Source organism: Lagenorhynchus albirostris, chromosome 1 (genome assembly GCF_949774975.1).
Source record: "Lagenorhynchus albirostris chromosome 1, mLagAlb1.1, whole genome shotgun sequence".
Classification (NCBI taxonomy): Eukaryota; Metazoa; Chordata; class Mammalia; order Artiodactyla; family Delphinidae; genus Lagenorhynchus; species Lagenorhynchus albirostris.
The window spans coordinates 129,459,208-129,477,043 of record NC_083095.1 but is presented as its reverse complement, the minus strand read 5'-3'; the positions used below and the strand labels follow the sequence as shown (position 1 = coordinate 129,477,043).

At 46.3% G+C, this 17,836-nt stretch overlaps 1 protein-coding gene and 1 pseudogene across 1 annotated transcript in view; both read right to left on the bottom strand.

Moving 5' to 3' along the window:
- Positions 1 to 4,851: 4,851 nt before the first annotated feature.
- LOC132522748 (protein transport protein Sec61 subunit beta-like) lies at positions 4,852 to 10,534 on the bottom strand (annotated as a pseudogene).
- Positions 10,535 to 10,662: 128 nt separating this feature from the next.
- The window catches only part of THSD4 (thrombospondin type 1 domain containing 4), a 542,551-nt gene continuing 535,377 nt past the window's right edge, over positions 10,663 to 17,836 (bottom strand). Inside the window, exons 15-17 of the mRNA XM_060153293.1 lie at positions 17,386 to 17,565; positions 12,823 to 12,967; positions 10,663 to 12,360 (exon numbers count right to left, since the gene is read on the bottom strand). Coding sequence (XP_060009276.1) covers positions 12,218 to 12,360; positions 12,823 to 12,967; positions 17,386 to 17,565 — 468 coding nt within the window. The 3' untranslated portion in view covers positions 10,663 to 12,217. The remainder of the gene's footprint in view (positions 12,361 to 12,822; positions 12,968 to 17,385; positions 17,566 to 17,836) is intronic.

Genomic DNA, 17,836 nt, shown 5'->3' with positions numbered 1-17,836 from the left:
GATGACTGAGATCACCTGGGAGAGAGCCTGAGTGATGATAAAGGGTGGGTGCCCTGAGCCTGGGAACTGGAGAACTTTCTGGACCCAGACCTGCCTGTTGTTTCCCCCAGAGTGTGGTCACCACCAGCATAAATGAACTGAATGTTCCTGAATCCTTGCTGGACCAATCTGTCAGGGCCTGCTTGTAGAGAAGCCCTGGTGACCTGGGGACCTTCATGAATAGGCTGGGGCAGGTAATGATACCTTGATTGCTCTCCCAGGCCCCTCCTGCAGCCAAGGAGCAGCCAGCCCTTCCTGAGTAGGTGATCAGCGGATCAGCATTGGAACAGCTGTTTTCAATTGTCTGATGCTTCAAGCTACTGGTTATTCCAATGTTGCTCACGCCTGAGTAACTTCAGACAACTTGTAAAGGAAAATAATTGTTTCACTCACCTGGGATGTTGAATTAAATAATGCTTAATTACAATGTTACAAAAATGAATCTAAGTAGAGGGATTATAACTCTTACAGAACTACATAATCAAGATGAAACTGCCAATTAAGTAAAAACACTATTTCAGAACAAACAGAATTAAAGGCAACATCACTGATACGATAGATAATGCTTTGTTGAAACTCAATTGCCACTCACAGCATGGATGCATGGTGGAAATGCATGGTGGAAATTCCTTTGGGTTTGGCATTAATGACAAGTAACTCACCACTCTTGTCTACCCACCCTACTGTGGATCCTTGCTTCAAACAGCAAGTCTGTGACATAATTTGGCCTTTGCTTGGCATGAATAAACCTTTTACTGCTGAATTCAACTCCATTCTTCACGTATTAGCTCGCCCATGACAATTAATGTAACACCACCTGGTTCTAGGGCTGGAAACAAAAGGCCTTGTTGGGCCGTAAGGTGGTCAACTAGACGTGGTGTATAGGTTCATGCCTATATATATATATATATATATATATATATATATATTTTTTTTTTTTTTTTTGTCTGTGTTGGGTCTCTGTTGCTGCCCGCGGGTCTTCTCTAGTTGCGGCGAGCGGGGGCTACTCTTCGCTGCAGTGCACGGGCTTCTCATTGCAGTGGCTTCTCTTGTTGCAGAGCACGAGCTGTAGGCACGTGGGCTTCAGTAGTTGTGGCACGCGGGCTCTAGAGCGCAGGCTCAGTAGTTGTGGCACACGGGCTTAGTGGCTCTGCGGCATGTGGGATCTTCCTGGACCAGGGCTGGAACCCGTGTCCCCTGCATTGGCAGGAGGATTCTTAACCACTGCGCCACAGGGAAGTCCCGTGCCTATATTTTTTTAATGCACAATTATTTTAATGGCAGTGCTATTTATAATTTTTAAAAGGTGAAGATAAAGCAAAATTTCTAAGCATAGGTGAATGTTCAATCTCATTACAGTCACACAGCTCTTACAATGACATGTTCATGCCAATTTAAAAAAAGATTATTATTAACATGAAACCACAAAATGAAAAAAATTGTTATTGAAGACACTCTGGGAAAACACTGTTTTATTAAATTCTCTCCTCAGGATGAATTCCCAGGCATGGAATTATTAAGTGAAAGTTGAAGGGCTTTATGGCTCTTGTTACCTTGTACTGAGTGGAGTTTCATAAATCAACATTTTCATTGAGATGGTATTTCTCAGCTTGCCTCCAAGGTCCGTGGTTTAACCCAGGAAAATACGTGTCTGGGGCACAGCTCCTGCAAGGGCAGAAATGGCAGCTCACGTCCGGCTGCTGGCCTTACTCGGATCCTGTCACCCCTCTGCCCAGATCCCCGGCTGGCCTCTCCTCTGTCTCACGGTGAATCCACAGCCTGTCCCTGGCTCCCAGGGTCTGACCTTATCTTCTCCCGTGCTGCCCCGCTCCCCCAGTGCTCCTGAACACCCTGTGTGCGCCATGGGGGCTCGACTCCGGCACGCTCCTCGCCCGGCACCCTTACCCAGCTATCCACGTGGCCGGCTTCTCCCGCGCCCCAACCATCCTATTTAAAGTCACACCCCTTGCCCGTCTCCACCGCTGCCCCTCCACCTTCTCAGCTCGGCTGTTTGCCCCAACACACACCACCGCCTGACGTGCCGAGCACACGCGAGTTGTCTACATCCTTGTTTAGAACGTAAGCTCCGAGGGCAGTCTTCCGGCTGCGCTGCTGCGTATTCATTGCTAGCAGAGCATCGGACACAGGAACGAGTGCGTGAATGGCTGTCACAACTGGGGAGGCTCAAAGCCTGGCGATGCACAGTGAATCCCGAGGGAGAATGCCTGGGATCTGAGGAGACAGAGCTCAGAGGGCAGGAGCAGGCGGAGGGATCTGCGGATTTCCCTTCCCTGTGATCGGCTTTGACCGGTAGAGCGAGGCAGAGGCTGATACTGGTATCAAGTTCAAGCACATTTGATCCTTTGGGTCCCACTGCTCTTGTTCCCCCTCCCACCTGGCCAGCCTCCAAACAGGGTTGACTCTGGGCTCTGAAGAACACGTTTTTGGAATCCACATATGAAAGCAGGACAGAGAAGTAGAGGCGTCTCCTTGAAGCATTTTCTCTGGAGGCAGTGGTATGTGTGTGTCTGTGTGTCTGCGTCTGTGTGTGTGTCTGTATGTGTCTGTGTGTGTCTCTGTGTGTGTCTGTGTCTCTGTGTATGTCTGTCTTTGTGTGTCTCTGTGTGTCTTTGTGTGTCCCTGTGTCTGTGTCTGTGTCTTTGTGTGTCTCTGTGTGTGTCTCTGTGTGTACATATCATAGAAGTGTGCTGCCCACTGTTGTCGGGCACTCCACCTCGAGCATGAGAATCTTTGTGAGGCCACAATGATCAACAACAACATCTGCTGTAATGTGTATTACTTGCTCAGGGAGTAAGTTCTGGGTTAAGTTAGTTTTCTAGGGAGTTTTTGTCTTGCACATGGATTTATGAAGTTCTTGTGGAGAGGCAGTGCCACGCAGAGGAACAAGCACACGCTTTGAGACTAGACAGATATGTGTTCGACTTCCTCAGCCACTTAGGACCTGTGTGATCAAAATATTTCCTCATCTGGCTGAGACCTGGTTTTCCCAGCTGTATTCTCTTTGCATCTCAATTTATTTATCCATAAAATGGCCACAAAATGAAGTGTTTGCTTTGAAGGTGTTGTCTTGAAGATTAAATGATGTAAAAGGACCTAGAGGACACCTGGCACATAGTAGGTGCTCAATAAGTTAGGGTTTCCCAGCCTCAGTGATGATAAGCATCACCCAGGACTGGCTCTGGCTGCTGCCAAAAATATTAGTTTCCCTTCCCCTGTCCTCTTTTTGTACTTTATTCCCCCAACTTTTTACTTTAGAAAATCTCAAACCTCAGAGAAGAATAATGTAACGAACACTACATACCCTTCACTATATATTCACTAATATTCAGCAAAGTGCATTTTACCTTATTTGCACGTATTCTTTCTCTCTCTCCACATACACGTGCACACACACACAATTTTACTGACGCCCCATGTGAAAGTAAATTGCAGACCTTGTGACCTTCATCCCTAGGACTGCCACAGTGTGTACTCCTGCCCGACCAAACCCCACCTTCACATCCAAGAAGTTTTACGTGGATTCAGTTGTGTCATCTTAAGTACAGGCCATGTTCAAATTTTCCCTCTGCCCAAATGTTCCTGATCACTCTTATTTATTTACTCATTTAATCAAAAAATTTTTTTAACATAGGTCCTTGTTGGTTATCCATTTTAAACATAGCAGTGTGTACATGTCAATCCCAAACTCCCAATCTATCCCTTCCCCCACCCTTCCCCCCTGGTGACCATAAATTCATTCTCTAAGTCTCCGTTTCTGTTGTGTAAATAAGTTCATTTTTTTTTTTTTTAAAAGATTCTGCATATCGTTGGTCACTCTTTATTTGAGGGTCACTGTCGCTGAGTCTATTACAGGAACGTGTTATTTTGAACCAAGTCTGACTCGCGGGCCCTTCTCTTTCTGACCTGCTGGAGGTAGATCTTGTTGTCTGTCCCTAGAGATGCCTGGAGATGGCTGAAGACAGTTACCCCTCCAGATCCTCCCTCCCCCATCCCAGTCACCATCCCAGTCACCATCCTGATCCTCTGGGCTCTTTCCTGGTGGCCAACTGCCTAAATACGATGTGTCATTCCCAGAACTGGAGACGGAGGGGTCCAGCTTGGGTCTGACCCCTGAACAGGGGCTTGTGGCCTCCCTCCCAGGGGCAGCTATACATCTTCAAATGCAGCCTCCGCTCACATTGTTGTGCTGAGCGTGGGTAAACTAAACAGCACTGCACTTTCTCATCAACAGCCAAACACCCCATCCAGTCCTTGGGCAATTAATGTCCTTGACTGGAATCCATGTGGAGAGAGAGACTGGAACTAATATATGCTGAGACCATGTGACACGCCAGGCCCTGGGGAGATGGACATGGGAAAGACACAGGCCGGCCTCTAGGGGAAGCTGACAGTAGAATCCTAGTGCCACCAAGTGTTAGCTGGACACGAAACCTCTCTGAGTCTCAACGTTCTCGTTTCTAGAAGGGGGCAACATTCCAACTCCCTGGGTCTGCTGGGAAGATTTAATAAGACAGCATGTGTGAGGGTTCTCAGCACAGTGTTTGGCACATGGTAGACTTCTGACTTGGGTGTTGAAGAATAAATGGAATTTGGGGGTAACGAAAACGTTCTGGCAATGGTTGCACCACACTGTACTAAATACCACTGAATTTCACACTTTTTTATGAATTAAAAAGTTTATGAGCCATAGAAAAAAAATGGATTCCTTAAAATCAATTTTCATTAAGTTCCCTGTAAAACAGCTTACAGAAAACTTTCTTTCTCATGAACAGAAAATCACCATGCTTTTGGTCCAAGATATGTTGGGGTTTTTTCCTTTCTTCTTCAGATGACAGATAGATGGATGGAGCTGAATCTATGAACGAGTGTACTTGCCCCAAATGTGCAACATAAATACAGAAGCGACGAACAGAAGACACATAACCAATACTGGAACCGGGCCCACTTTGAGCCCCGGTGAATCCTCTGTTTAGAATCGCCACATCCCCCCAGTGCGGGCCGGGGTCGTGCGGCCTGCGCTCCTCTCCGCAGCTGGCGGTTTTCCTCTGCCAGACCGTGGATCTCGCCGCCTGGGCGGCCACTGCTCTGCTGGGAGAGCGCCCTGAGGAGACCACGTTAGCGCCACTGGGGGTCGGACGGGCATGCAGGAGACGGGAGGGCGGCAGGAAGCTGAAGTGGACAGCGGGGAAGCGGTGGAGCCCAGCGGCCGGAGAGACTGATGCAGGTTCACACTTTAAAAGGATGAAAACAGTGAATTTTGTTAACTGCATTTTACCGCAATAAAAAAAAAAGAGTAAATGAAGATTTTCCAGGCAGAAAAGTGGATGGGAGGGATGGGAAGCACATCTGAGGCATAATAATACTTTTCTGAGAGTTACTGACGATGCTGCTGCAGGGCAGGCAGCATCAAGGACGGAGCCTGTAGGCACTCCACTAGAGACTCTCTCATCCAGGGTGACTTTCAATGGGCTTTATGACCCAAGTCGTATTTCACGTTATTAGGCATCAAGAGAACCCGAAAGATTTTGTCAAACACTCTGCTAAGCTCGAGCCCAAGGTAAAGTCAGCCTGAGGAGAGTTGGAAGAAGTTGTATTCCAGTTGAGGGATGGAGCCGCAGGAATCAGCACAGTGGGTCCCAACACCTTCTGCCTCCTGGGGGAGGTTTAAAGAAATACCTGTAAAAGTGCAATCCTGTAAAACAAAACAAAACAAAACTGAAATCCTGTAGAAGTGCACATGCCTGAATATTTTATCTTAAGCTCCTCAGCGAGGACCAGTGTACCAGCAGACTGACGTCCTGCACTCCCTGTCCTCTTAGGGGTCCAGGCACCCCCAGAGCCAAAGTCCCGCAGACCAACCGATCTCTAAAGGGCTCGGCTCTTCTTTTTAGAGGGCTGTGCGAAGCGACGTGAGTAGAAATGGAATAAGGCCCGAGAAAGCACAGACGTGTTAACAAAGCTGACTTTTTAAAACCAGTTTATTGTATTTTTACAATAATAAAAATAAATTAGTCATACACAAAAATAGTTGTCATTTTTGCTGAAAGGATTATTTACTCATCTAATTCGCCTCCGCCTCTTTAAGCAGTAATTGACACCGTACGGGTGACTTGGGGTGGATGGGGTATTCTGTGGGTTCCTCGCTCCTGGCTGTGCAGTTGACAACCCAGAGCTCCCACCCAGCAACGTCCAGCGGGGGCCCTGGAGGCGTGGTCAGAGCAGTGAAGGCATCACCTCCCTTACACCCCTCCCTGCCCTTGCCAGGGGACCCTGCCTCCGTCACAGCTCTAAGCCAGCCTCCCGAACAACTTCCTGCTGGTGATTCTAAGGAACGAGGCAAGACAAAGAGAAGGGATGAAAAAGACCCTCCCAATTCCTTCTTCAAATGTTTGAGGATGAGGAGATGGCAGATTACATGAGCAAATATGATATTCAAGGTGGAATGGTGGCAATCCAGAGAGACCTGTTTCAGGTATAATCCAAGGGGTAAAAACACCTGAATGAGTCGAAAAGCAGAGTCGTTTATATTCGATCTTAAAACCCAGGAATTTGGCTAATCAGTATGCTAAACTGTAACTATGGACTTGGAATAAGACATCACGTGCAGCAACTTTCCAGGAAGCTGGGTTAGTAGTATCAAATAATTTTACACAAATGTGGATCGAATATGTAAATAAATACCTATTAGATCCCTTTAAAATTAACATATTCTAAATAATAGAACTATTTTGGTGTAGTGACTCATTCTGCCGGTAGAGTTCAGAATACACATTTCCTATAAACATCTTGTATTTACAAAGGACAAAATAATAAGTTATAACAAAGTATATCCTTCCGTCAAACTGAATGGTGGGGATCTGGGGGTCAAGGTGGAAATTACGTAACAGAATGGCTTCTCTCTCACTGAGGCAAGGGGCTCAACGTCTGGAAGATGCTAAGAAAGCTGGCTAGAGAATCCCACCCTGTGGGGGTCACTTTTCCTCAGCAAGATGGCCGTCTCCCACTGTTACCCACCGCATAGAAAGAACCAGGAGTGTGGTTGAGAGGGCAGAGAATGACGCAGCTCCAGCAAAGGCGCAAGAAAGCAAAGTGAGTGGAGAAAGTGAGATGGTAATCAAAGGGTGCTAGTCTAGTCGAGGTTCTGCCCCCATCAAGGTGTGTGACCCTGGGCAGGGAACCAGCCATCGGGACAACTGGTTACTCATCTATGAAGCAGGACCAGACAGGGCAGCTCTGACCAACTGGCTAGTGGTTCTCTGAGGTATGAGGCCACGTTCAGCCCTGGAGAGGGATGCGTCCCTGGGTTCAAAACGGTAGAAATGGGAAGTACGTGTGCCGTGTACTTGCCATCCCAGACCAGGTGAATCACTAGAAGCTGTTCTACTTACAGAGTCACCAAAGTCCAGATTGGAGAGAATCTTAAAAGTCCTGTTGCCCCAGCTGCGTGCTCGAATCCTCCCTTCAGCATCCATGACAAAGGCCATTAAACCTCTGCTGAGACCTCCAGGGACGGGTCAGTCACCACCAACCACAGAGCGCTCTACCTTCTGAAGGTTCTCACTTGTAGAAAGGTGGTTCTTCTGTAAGAAGTAAAATGTGTCTCCCTGCAGCTTTAACCTTCTGGTCCTAGGATGGCTCTCCTCCGGGCTAAACATTCTCATGAAGTCCTTTCCACTGCTTCTCAGGGTCTGCGCCCCTCGTCAGGATTGGGTGTGCTCATCTGAATGTTGTATGTTACCAATATTCTTTTTTAAGTTTCCAACAATCACAAATACGGTTCACCAACATTTTCTCCTTATGTAGCCTAAATGTCGTGTGGTGTGTGTGTGTGGTGTGTGTGTGGTGTGTGTGTGTGGTGTGTGTGTGTGTGTGTGTGTGTGGTGTGTGTGTGTGGTGTGTGTGGTGTGTGTGTGGTGTGTGTGTGTGGTGTGTGTGGTGTGTGTGTGTGTGGTGTGTGTGGTGTGTGGTGTGTGTGTGTGTGGTGTGTGTGTGTGTGTGTGTGGTGTGTGTGTGTGGTGTGTGTGTGTGGTGTGTGTGTGGTGTGTGTGTGTGTGGTGTGTGGTGTGTGTGTGTGGTGTGTGGTGTGTGGTGTGTGTGTGTGTGGTGTGTGTGTGTGTGTGTGTGTGTGGGGTAGTTCCATCCCACTTTCTTGACTCACATTGAACTTCATCCACTGAAACTCTTGCATCTCCCCCACCTTGTACTTGCATTGTTTTTTGTTTTAATCCAAAGGTGGGACTTTATGTTGCTTCCTGGTGAATTTTGAAGATCCCAGGTTTCGTTCTAGTCTCCCAGACTTTTTTGGTACTAGAACATGTCATTCAAGCGTTACCTCTCCAGCTTCTTGGCATCCACCAATTTCATCAGGAAGCTGTCTAATTTCCCATCTAAGCCACGTAAAGAGTGTTTCATATGGCAGGATCAAATGTTGGCCTCCACCTGCCAGGCTGATAGAGGTTCCCTCAGGTTTGACTATTCAGCCTGTTTCAAGGGAAGTCATGTTTCTTTTTACCACTTATATTTGTGTCTTTGACATTAGAAAGCAGATATTCAAATTCTAAAGTGGCTATATTAAAGAAAAAGAGAGCCACTGGTTTAGAAAGTTACTAGTAACATCTGGGTTTCTCTCCCTGCCACACAGCTTGACAAAAAGAAATGAAGCCAGTGTCCCTCATTTTCATCCCTCTGGAAGGTCATTCTTTTTAAAGGAAAGAGTGTTGAATGCTAAACACTTTGAGGGTGAGTAAACGATACACACTCCAAGAGCCCTGGGTCAGAGAATTAAGGCAACGGGACAGATGGGGACAGTTCTGAGCGCTTCTGTCACACTGCAGCTCCTCTAGGGCGGGCATTGGCCCTGCTCATTTGGCTTCCCCACCAGCTCGCAAGCAGGGGGCACTGTACACGCCGTTAATGAAATGAACTGACGCCATCTAGTGGCCAAGTTTACAAGATTTTTTTTTTTTTTTAAAATGCCCTATTTCTTATGCTGTTCCTTTTCTAAGGGGAGAAAGGCGAGTCTACGTGAGATGGGGAGAATGGGCTGCACTGAATGGCTTTTGCCTAGGCTGCAAGAGGCACACTTTCCTTTTCTAATAAGTGATAGTAAAAAAGAAAAGCAAACTATTTCTGTTTGCAGTTTTGTTGATTTTTTTGTGAGAAAAACACTGAACAGTTTTATCTAATTTCAAAATTCAGAGCAGGGACTGAGGCAATCTGGTACACAGAAAAAAAAAGCTGTATTAAAATGTAAATTTCATTTCTGCATCATAGCCAGTTAAGGGACAAGGCAGAGGACTGAGAAGGAGATGGTGGGTCACGGGAAGGAGAGGATGAGATAAGGGGACAAGAAAATAAGAAAGAGGCATCTCTGGAGGGAGAAAGGAACATTGTCACTGAAAATACTAAAGGACATTATCATGTGTGTTGTGCTAAGAACAAAGGCATTTAGACGTTGATATAAGAAACAAGGAGATTAGTAAAAATTGGATTTCCAAGTCCAGCTGATAAAACCCCTCATCTAGCAATTTATAAGCTTTCCAGACATAAATGAATTCCAAGATTAACTCAACTATTTGTTGCAAGAGAAAAAAGACCCCTAGTTTCAGTACTTCTTTCCCCTGAAGACATGGGGTTGATTTATTTGCTCCTATCCAATTCCACAACTGGCAGGATGGCCGTTCTCATGAGAGGACCACTGTCCCTTTAAATAACTTTTAGGTGACATTTAGGAGCCACAGGACACTGCTGGATGTCAAAGAGACAAAGCCGTCACCCAGCCCAGTCGTGAGAATCCTGAGTTGGAAGGACCCAGGATGCTCACCTCCCACTTGGTGGAGAAATCCTTTTTAGGCTGGAGAGCTCACTCATTAGGACACCATACCTTTGTTGCGCTGGGCAGCCTGGATGGCTAGAAGGTTTTCCCACAATCTGAGCTGAAATCAGCCTTTCTGCTCTTCCACCCATTGATCTTGCTCTGTCCTCCAGCAGGTAAAGAAAGCTTCCTCCAAAGAATCCTTCAAATGACTGGCTTGTACAGCAACATCTGAGAGCAGTTGCATAAAGGAAACCCTCCCTTGGGACGAGAAGCAAAGGCAAGTGGCGAGAGGGAAAGAGTGGGTGCTGGGTGGAAACCAGCCATATGCTTGGCCTCTCTGGTCTGTCTTTGCTTGGTGGGCCCAGGAATCTGGGCCTCTGTCCTGCTGCTTATTGCATGAGTTACGTAAGGATCAGGAGAGAGAGGGTGCTTTGGGGGAAATGATGGCTGGGGCTCTCCAGAAAGAGAAGGTCACATAAAAAGGCCAAATAGAATTTCTGAAAGCTCAAGGATAATGGGAACCTAAGGCAGTGTGCAAGACTGAGCTGGTGATACTGCTTCCAAAAGCTGCAAATCATCACCAAATTAGCAGATTTTTGGGTTAAAGGGCTCACGGGAGAAACTCAGTTGCTATGAATTTCAAAGCAAATGCTTACTTTGAAAGGGAAATACGCCCAGGACCATAGTACTAAATAAGATAAATTTTCTATACGCTTCCAATTTGTTCAGCCTGATTATTTTTCTTAGTGGGTGTAAGAATATATATATATATACGTCCCCCCTTCTTTATCCTCACTGATTCTTCAGATAGCTCATCTTTCATGTGCACTGCATTCCCCTTCCAGCCACAGGCCTCGGGAACTACAGAGTTATGTGAAGTGAATCAGGGAAGACCCTGCCGCTGGGGCCATCGTGGAGGAGTTCACAGCCCCTTTTCCCAGGCTGGCTGCATTAATATAGATCTTAGTGCTCACATCTGGGAGGGGGAATATGGGTTGTGAGTCATGGGGGAAGGGAGGGATGCAAAGTCACAGAGAGACATCTGCAAAACAAACCAGAAAGACCCAAGGGAGACTCTTTCTAATGTAAATATAGGGCTTTTGCTGGGACAGGTTGGTTAGACTTTCCACTGGGTGATGTGTGGGGAAGGACCCAGGAGAGATGGCTGAGGAAGGGGTGAGAGCCCAGGGGACAGAGCTGTGTGCTCTGGAAATCTGCTCTGGGAGACAAAAGGCCAAAGGGTCCACAATGTCGGATTCCATGGGCGGCATGTACCACTGGGGAGAGGAATCAGAATTTCAGGCAATCACCTTTCTACGCCAATGGCTTTCTTACCTCATGGCATAGTTCCATTAAGGATGGGGTTTAAGAAACTGTGCAGAGTCCTGTCACCAGGACCTGAGACTTTGTGGGGGAAGGGAAAAAAGAAACAGACTCCTGAAACAACTGAGCACAGGAGATAAAGACTTGACTTTTGGCCCGAGGAAAGAATTCAAAGATCTGGGCTTTGTTTGCTGAATGGGAAACTTCTCAGCCTCTAGGTCTGAAATGAAGCCACATACTGCAGACCTAAGCCTTCTGGACAGGCCTCGGGGTGACGGCTTTGTGGTCAGACGACTGGGGTCAGGACTCAGCTCTGTCACTGAATGGGTCAATTACCTGCTAACGTGGCAGGTAGGTTACCTAAGTTCAGTCTCAGTTTCCTTGTCAGTAAAATGGGGACAAGATTCATTCCCTGACTCCCATTCTGGAGCGCTGTGCTCACAGCCGCTAATGAGCTAATATCTCTGAATACACCTGCAAAACAATAAAGCTCTAAACTGGCATGAGATATCTGTGTCACAAGGCTGGAAAAGAGCCTAATGTCTTTGAGAGTAAAAATAGGCACAGGCGGGCTGAGGTAACAGAGGGATGCAGGCATCCTAGCAAGGCTTAGGGGGGCTCTGGGGTGGGGGGACTGTCTCCTCTGATTCTCCAAGGGGCGCTGGTATTAGAAAGGCCAGCAGCACTGGGGCTAGGCAGTGCCCAGACAGGGCCTGACTGCTGACTTAAAAAGTGCCAGGACGGGAGTCGGTCGAGAGCTGCACGCAGTCCCCACCGCTCGGTCTGCAGAGAGCGCAGGTGCCAGGTCTCTGAAGGAGGGGTCAGCAGTTCACGGTGATGCTCAAAGGACAACTGTGGCCTTGCTCCTGGGCACCGTGTGTACACTTTATGAAGGTGGGGTGCTGACTAAGTTGGCTGGCAGCTCCACAGGCCAGGGAGCCCCCAGGAGGGGGCAGCAGTCAGCCAGTCCCACTGCTCACAGACTCCCTGACCTGCCCACAGTTGCGGAGCGGGGTGTTATCTGCTCCCCAGGAAGCCCGAGTGCCTGTTGGCCACGCGCGTGCAGGAGACGCAGCAGGCGGTCTTGTAGTAGTTGTAGACGCAGAGCCTGGCCTGGACCACCACGTTGCAGTTGTAGTACCTGTCCTTGCAGTTTTCATCTGTAGCAGAGGAGAACAGAAAAGACTCTCTGAGCACGAGGGGCAGCCTGGACTTAGGGAAGGAGGAAGGGCGGTGGGTGTGGCTCTTCATCCTGGTCCTGCTGTTTATTATTGATGGGAGGTGTGAGTGTGGGCTGAGAGCTTATATTTTTTTCTTCTTCTTTAAACATGCAGTTGAAATCTATCTACTTTGGCCATAAGGATGCTGGAACCAAATCTCTGAGTGCATTGCCATTTTAATCAATTCCCATGTAAGTTTATCTGTTGATGGGTGGCTTGGATCGCCATCTGTGTTATCAACAGGCACCTTAAACTATGAAATATATACCCAAAGGATGCTGACCCCCTTCAACTCCATGACTAGGCACAAGGTCACAGAGAGACCGAGATGAATCTGGTATTTTCATACCAGAGAACAGGACGGAGCTTAAGAAAGATGAATATTTTACTCCCCCTACTTACCAACTTCAGGGACGCAGTCCTGAGGGTTACAAGATTCTTTCTCTTCTGGTTTCAACTGAGGGTCACAGAGATTACTGAGGGTCATCTCATCAGACAGACAGCGCACTTCCCGGACGCGGAAGCCGCCCTGGCAGCTCTTGGAACACTGCCCGGGGAAAGGAAGAAAGTTAGATTTCTTGATAGCCCATTAGCTCAGCACACGGGAGAAGACAGATATTAGAAAATTTCAGACATCTACCAAAGGAGACAGAGTATTAAACTCCCCTGCACCTAGCAACCAGCTTCAACACGCATCCACTCATGGCTAGCCATGTCTCGTCTGTACCCACCCAGGTCCATTATTTTGAAGCAAATCTAGATATCATATCACTTCTTCCATAATATTTCTGTCTGTAGCTCTAAAAAACAAAGACTCTTAAAAAATTACCACGATACCATTATTACACCTAGAAATCAACAATAGTTCCTTATCTTCAAAGATATATTCAGTGTTCCTATTTCCATTTGCCTTGTGAATCTCAATTTTTTTAACAGAGTTTTTTTTGGGGGGGATCAGGTCTGTATATTGCAGCTGGTTGACGTGCCTTTTACGACCCTTAATCCACGGGTTCCCCTCTCCGGTGTTTCTTCTCCCTTATACTTTATTTGTTGGAGGAACTGAGTCATTTGTCCTGTAGAGTTTCCCATAGTCAGGATTTTGCTGACTGCATCCCCATGGTACTGTTTGACATGTTCCTCTGTCTTCTGCGTTTCCTGCAAATTGGAAACTGGATCCAGAAGAGGCCTTAACAGGTGCAGATTTGATTTTTTGTGGTGAGACTGCTTCGTAGGATGTGTATGGTCGTCCCTCTTTGGAGGGGGCCAGCAGCCACTAATGAGCAGATCCATTAGTTCATGTGGGGTTGAAAAATGGTGATAATATCCTAACACCTCTTCTTCTTTTATAAGCTGAGAATCTAAAGAATCCCTACCCCTTCCTCACATATATTTACTCTCTGGTTACACAGTGGTATGGCTTGTTTAGGAGAGACAGGGTAAATTCTTGACTATTTTTTTCTATTTATCAGTTTTAAGAATAATGAGTTGGTTCCCCTAACATCCTCCAATGGTGGAACCTCTAATTAGTTTTTTTTATCATTACAAATTTATTATAGATGGATGGATTTAAACATATGTGATGTATTTCATTAAATCCATGGTAGTTATTATTATTTTTGTTTGTTTGTTTGTTTGTTTGCTTGTTTGTTTGCGGTACGTGGGCCTCTCACTGTTGTGGCCTCTCCCGTTGCAGATCACAGGCTCCAGACGCGCAGGCTCAGTGGCCATGGCTCATGGGCCCAGCTGCTCTGCGGCATGTGGGATCTTCCCGGACCGGGGCACGAACCCGTGTCCCCTGCATCGGCAGGCGGACTCTCAACCACTGCGCCACCAGGGAAGCCCGGTAGTTATTATTTTTACTGATGCTCACTGATGCCCCATCAATGGCTATCAGGAGCCCAAAAGTTGGTTCTTGAGCCCTTTGGACATGAACTTGTCTTTGAGAATCTCCTTGCTACCTGGTATGAAAAGACATCCCGATCTAATTCATACCTATAACAGTCACAGACCTGGAATCAGCCATTTCTCTAAGAATTCTTGGTTCCTTTTAGTGGCGAGTGGCATTTTGAAACCGTATTCTGGCGGATAGGTATGCCGTTTGCTACTGGGCTGGTCATTGTTTCCAGGCTCTTTCAGTGGATAAAACAGGGAAAAAAGTTTTTTAAGATAAATTAATTTGTGAGTTCATACTGATATTTCTAAGTCAAATTCAGGACAACAGGATTTTCACTTAAATCTCTTCTACTTTTGGTCTGTATCTTCTTTCTCCTAAGTTAAGAATCCTATTTCTCAAGGATACTGGGGATAATAGAGCTCTACTATCATACTAGCATATTTACTGGTACATGTATTATCACAGTACCAGAAAGTAGATTATTCATTTACTTTATCACCCATTATACAACCAATCATCTCAGAACACAGGACACCAGCTATCACTAAAAATGTGATTATTGCAAACACTACAAACATTTTTCTGCAGTCCTTTTTGTCCTTAGGGATGGATAGTCAAATTACTATGGTTTACAGCCACATGCAAGGGTGCTGATGCCACCAACTGCATACATATTTAGGTTAATTTGTTTCATTGCATTTTCCATTTTTAGGGATTTCTTTTTTTAAAAGAATAATTTTGTCAAAAAAATTTTTTTCTTTTTGGCTGCGTTGGGTCTTCGTTGCTGTGTGTGGGCTTTCTTTAGTTGTGGCGTGCAGGGGCTACTCTTCGTTACGGCGCACGGGCTTCTCAATGCGGTGGCTTCTCTTGCTGTGGAGCATGGGCTCTAGGCACGTGGGCTTCAGTAGTTGTGGCACGTGGGCTCTAGAGCGCAGGCTCAGTAGTTGTGGCGCACGGGCTTAGCTGCTCTGCGGCATGTGGCATCCTCCTGGACCAGGGCTCGAACCTGTGTCCCCTGCGTTGGCAGGAGGATTCTTAACCACTGCACCACCAGGGAAGTCCCTGTTTTATAATTATATAAAATATTTACTTAGTTCCAAACTCAAATTTATAAAACAAGGTAAATTAAAAAATGTCTTGCTTCCATCATCTTTGCTACTATAGTAACTATATATTTCATATTAGTTTCAGTTCACTTATTTATTTTTAAATTTACATGCAGAAAAATTCAGTTTTTGTGGTGCACAGTTCTGAGTTTTGACAAATTCAGAGAGTCATGTATCTCCCACTGCAAACAAGACAGAACTTTCATCACACACAACGAATCCTCTTGTGTTGTCCCTTTGTAGTGAGATTCACCCTGCTCCATCCTCTGGCAATCACTGATCTGGTCTCTGTGCCTATAGTTTTTCCTTTTACAGAATATTATGTAAATGTAATCATACAACATACAGTTTTGGGGAGGCTCTTTCTTTCATTTAGCAAAATGCATCTGAATTTCCTCCAAGTCGTGGGAGGTATCAGTTCATTCGTTCTTGCTGCTGAGTGGTACCCCATTGTTTGGACGCACTGCATTTTGTTTATCCACTGACCTGCTGAGGGACGTCTGGGTTGTTCCCAGGCAAGGCAGGTGTCTTTGGAGTTGGTGGCCTTTGACGTGGCCTGGTGAGTTTGGCCCTTTCTAGACTCTCTAAGCAGAATGGCAGAAGAAAATAGTGATCTGTTCCTGCTTTCTCAAGGGCCTTGGTCAATATCAAAATAATAAAATGGTATTTCCCAGAAGTTGGCAAAACATCTTTGAAACTCAACACCTCCTTTATTCGCATTTGCACCCAAGGTGTGGTTCACCACATACCCAAATGGCTGCCATACACTGTCTGAAAACAGAATTCTCAGCTTTTATCCACATATTTTATAAGAAAATCCCTTCGATCACCTTTGAATGATTTTGAGGAAGGCTCTGGCCTCTGCTCTGGAGTCACCTACAGCCACTGCTTGACGATCTTCCCTGACAAAAAGCAGAACGAACACTGGCCCCCTTGTGTCCAAGTCATGTGAAATGGTCACTGGGAACGATGACCTCAGGAATTTTTCTGTTTTAGGAAGTTTCTTAACAATAAACTCTTTCACTTGAAAAAAAAAAGAATTTTATCACTGTTTCCATCCTTTTCCATTTCATTCCTTACTAACCTAGTTCTCTATTCACTCTGTCTCTCTGTAGCTCTGTCTTTCTTCATTTACCCTCCTTCCGTACAAAAAAGGATTTGAGATGGCTTAAGAAATACATAAGAGGGCCACAAGACAAAAAATAAGTGAGGAAACTGGGGTAAAAAGAAGATAAACGTAGGAAAGAGAAAGAGAAGCCAGAGAACATTAGCACCTATAAGTCACTTTGTATATTCTGATAAACTCTCTCTCAGAGATGGGCCACAGTTTTGGCTCTGAGTTTCCTGGTAGCCAATTCAAAGAGAAAAACAGGATCAGTCCCATAATCCATATTGTCTATAGGATTTTTAAAAAAGTGTACAACACACACACACACACACACACACACACACACACACACACACACACACACACACACAGGTATGGAGGCCTGACAGAAATTCCTCCAGTGGGATTTATAACAAGATCACTTCATGATGTATTCTCAACAGCATCCCTGAATCCTTTCAGCCATCAAACTTCTGCAGCAGTATTTCTCAAAATGTTGGTTACACCTGTAGCCAACTCACCTAAGGAGCAAATTCCTTGGCCACGTTGGACCCAGAATCGGCCATTTCAAACAGCTCCCCTCTGATTCTTATGCACACAAAAATTTGAGAGTCACTATTTTATGGCCTCTATAGTTTAGAAATCAAAATTGTCCCAGTCTCAGGCTCCCCACTCCCCGCCAAGCAGGCTGAGTCCAGGGCACCCTGGCTGTGACCAAGTAGAGCTGATTGCTGCAGGGAATCTACTCAAGGGCTGAGCCCAGTGCCTGGTACCCAGTAGGCGGCTCAACAGTGGGGGGGGAGGGGGAAGCATAATGATGTACTAACACCACCTCTACCAAAAGCACCGGGACTTACCATGCTCCATTCTGTGTTAAACCATTTGGCTCCGCAGGGCTTGAGGTGGCAGGATTGCTGGCTGGGGGGTCTCTCCAGGAAGGAACATTCATAGGGGTCCAGCACTTCAAAGGTGTCAGCGTTCTTCCTAACACAAATCACCTCCCTCTGTTGGGTCCCGCTCCCACACTCGATGGAACACTGGAGGAAGAAGCAGAGAAAGATGGGTGCCACATGACGGAAAGGGGACGAGAACTGCCATCCATTGAGCGATGTTTACCAGAGCTTACCATCATTGATTCAGTGAGGAAGAGCCCGAGGGTGCCCGGAAAACATTTCTGGAGGAAAAGTTGCACACAGATTCCAGTTTTCCTAACACTTCTGTGTCTGGAATGGAGAGTGGGTGCCCTGAGTTCTCACAGCTCGAGGATGCTGGCTGCTGAGGTCCTGGCACCCTCGGTGAAATGTGAGT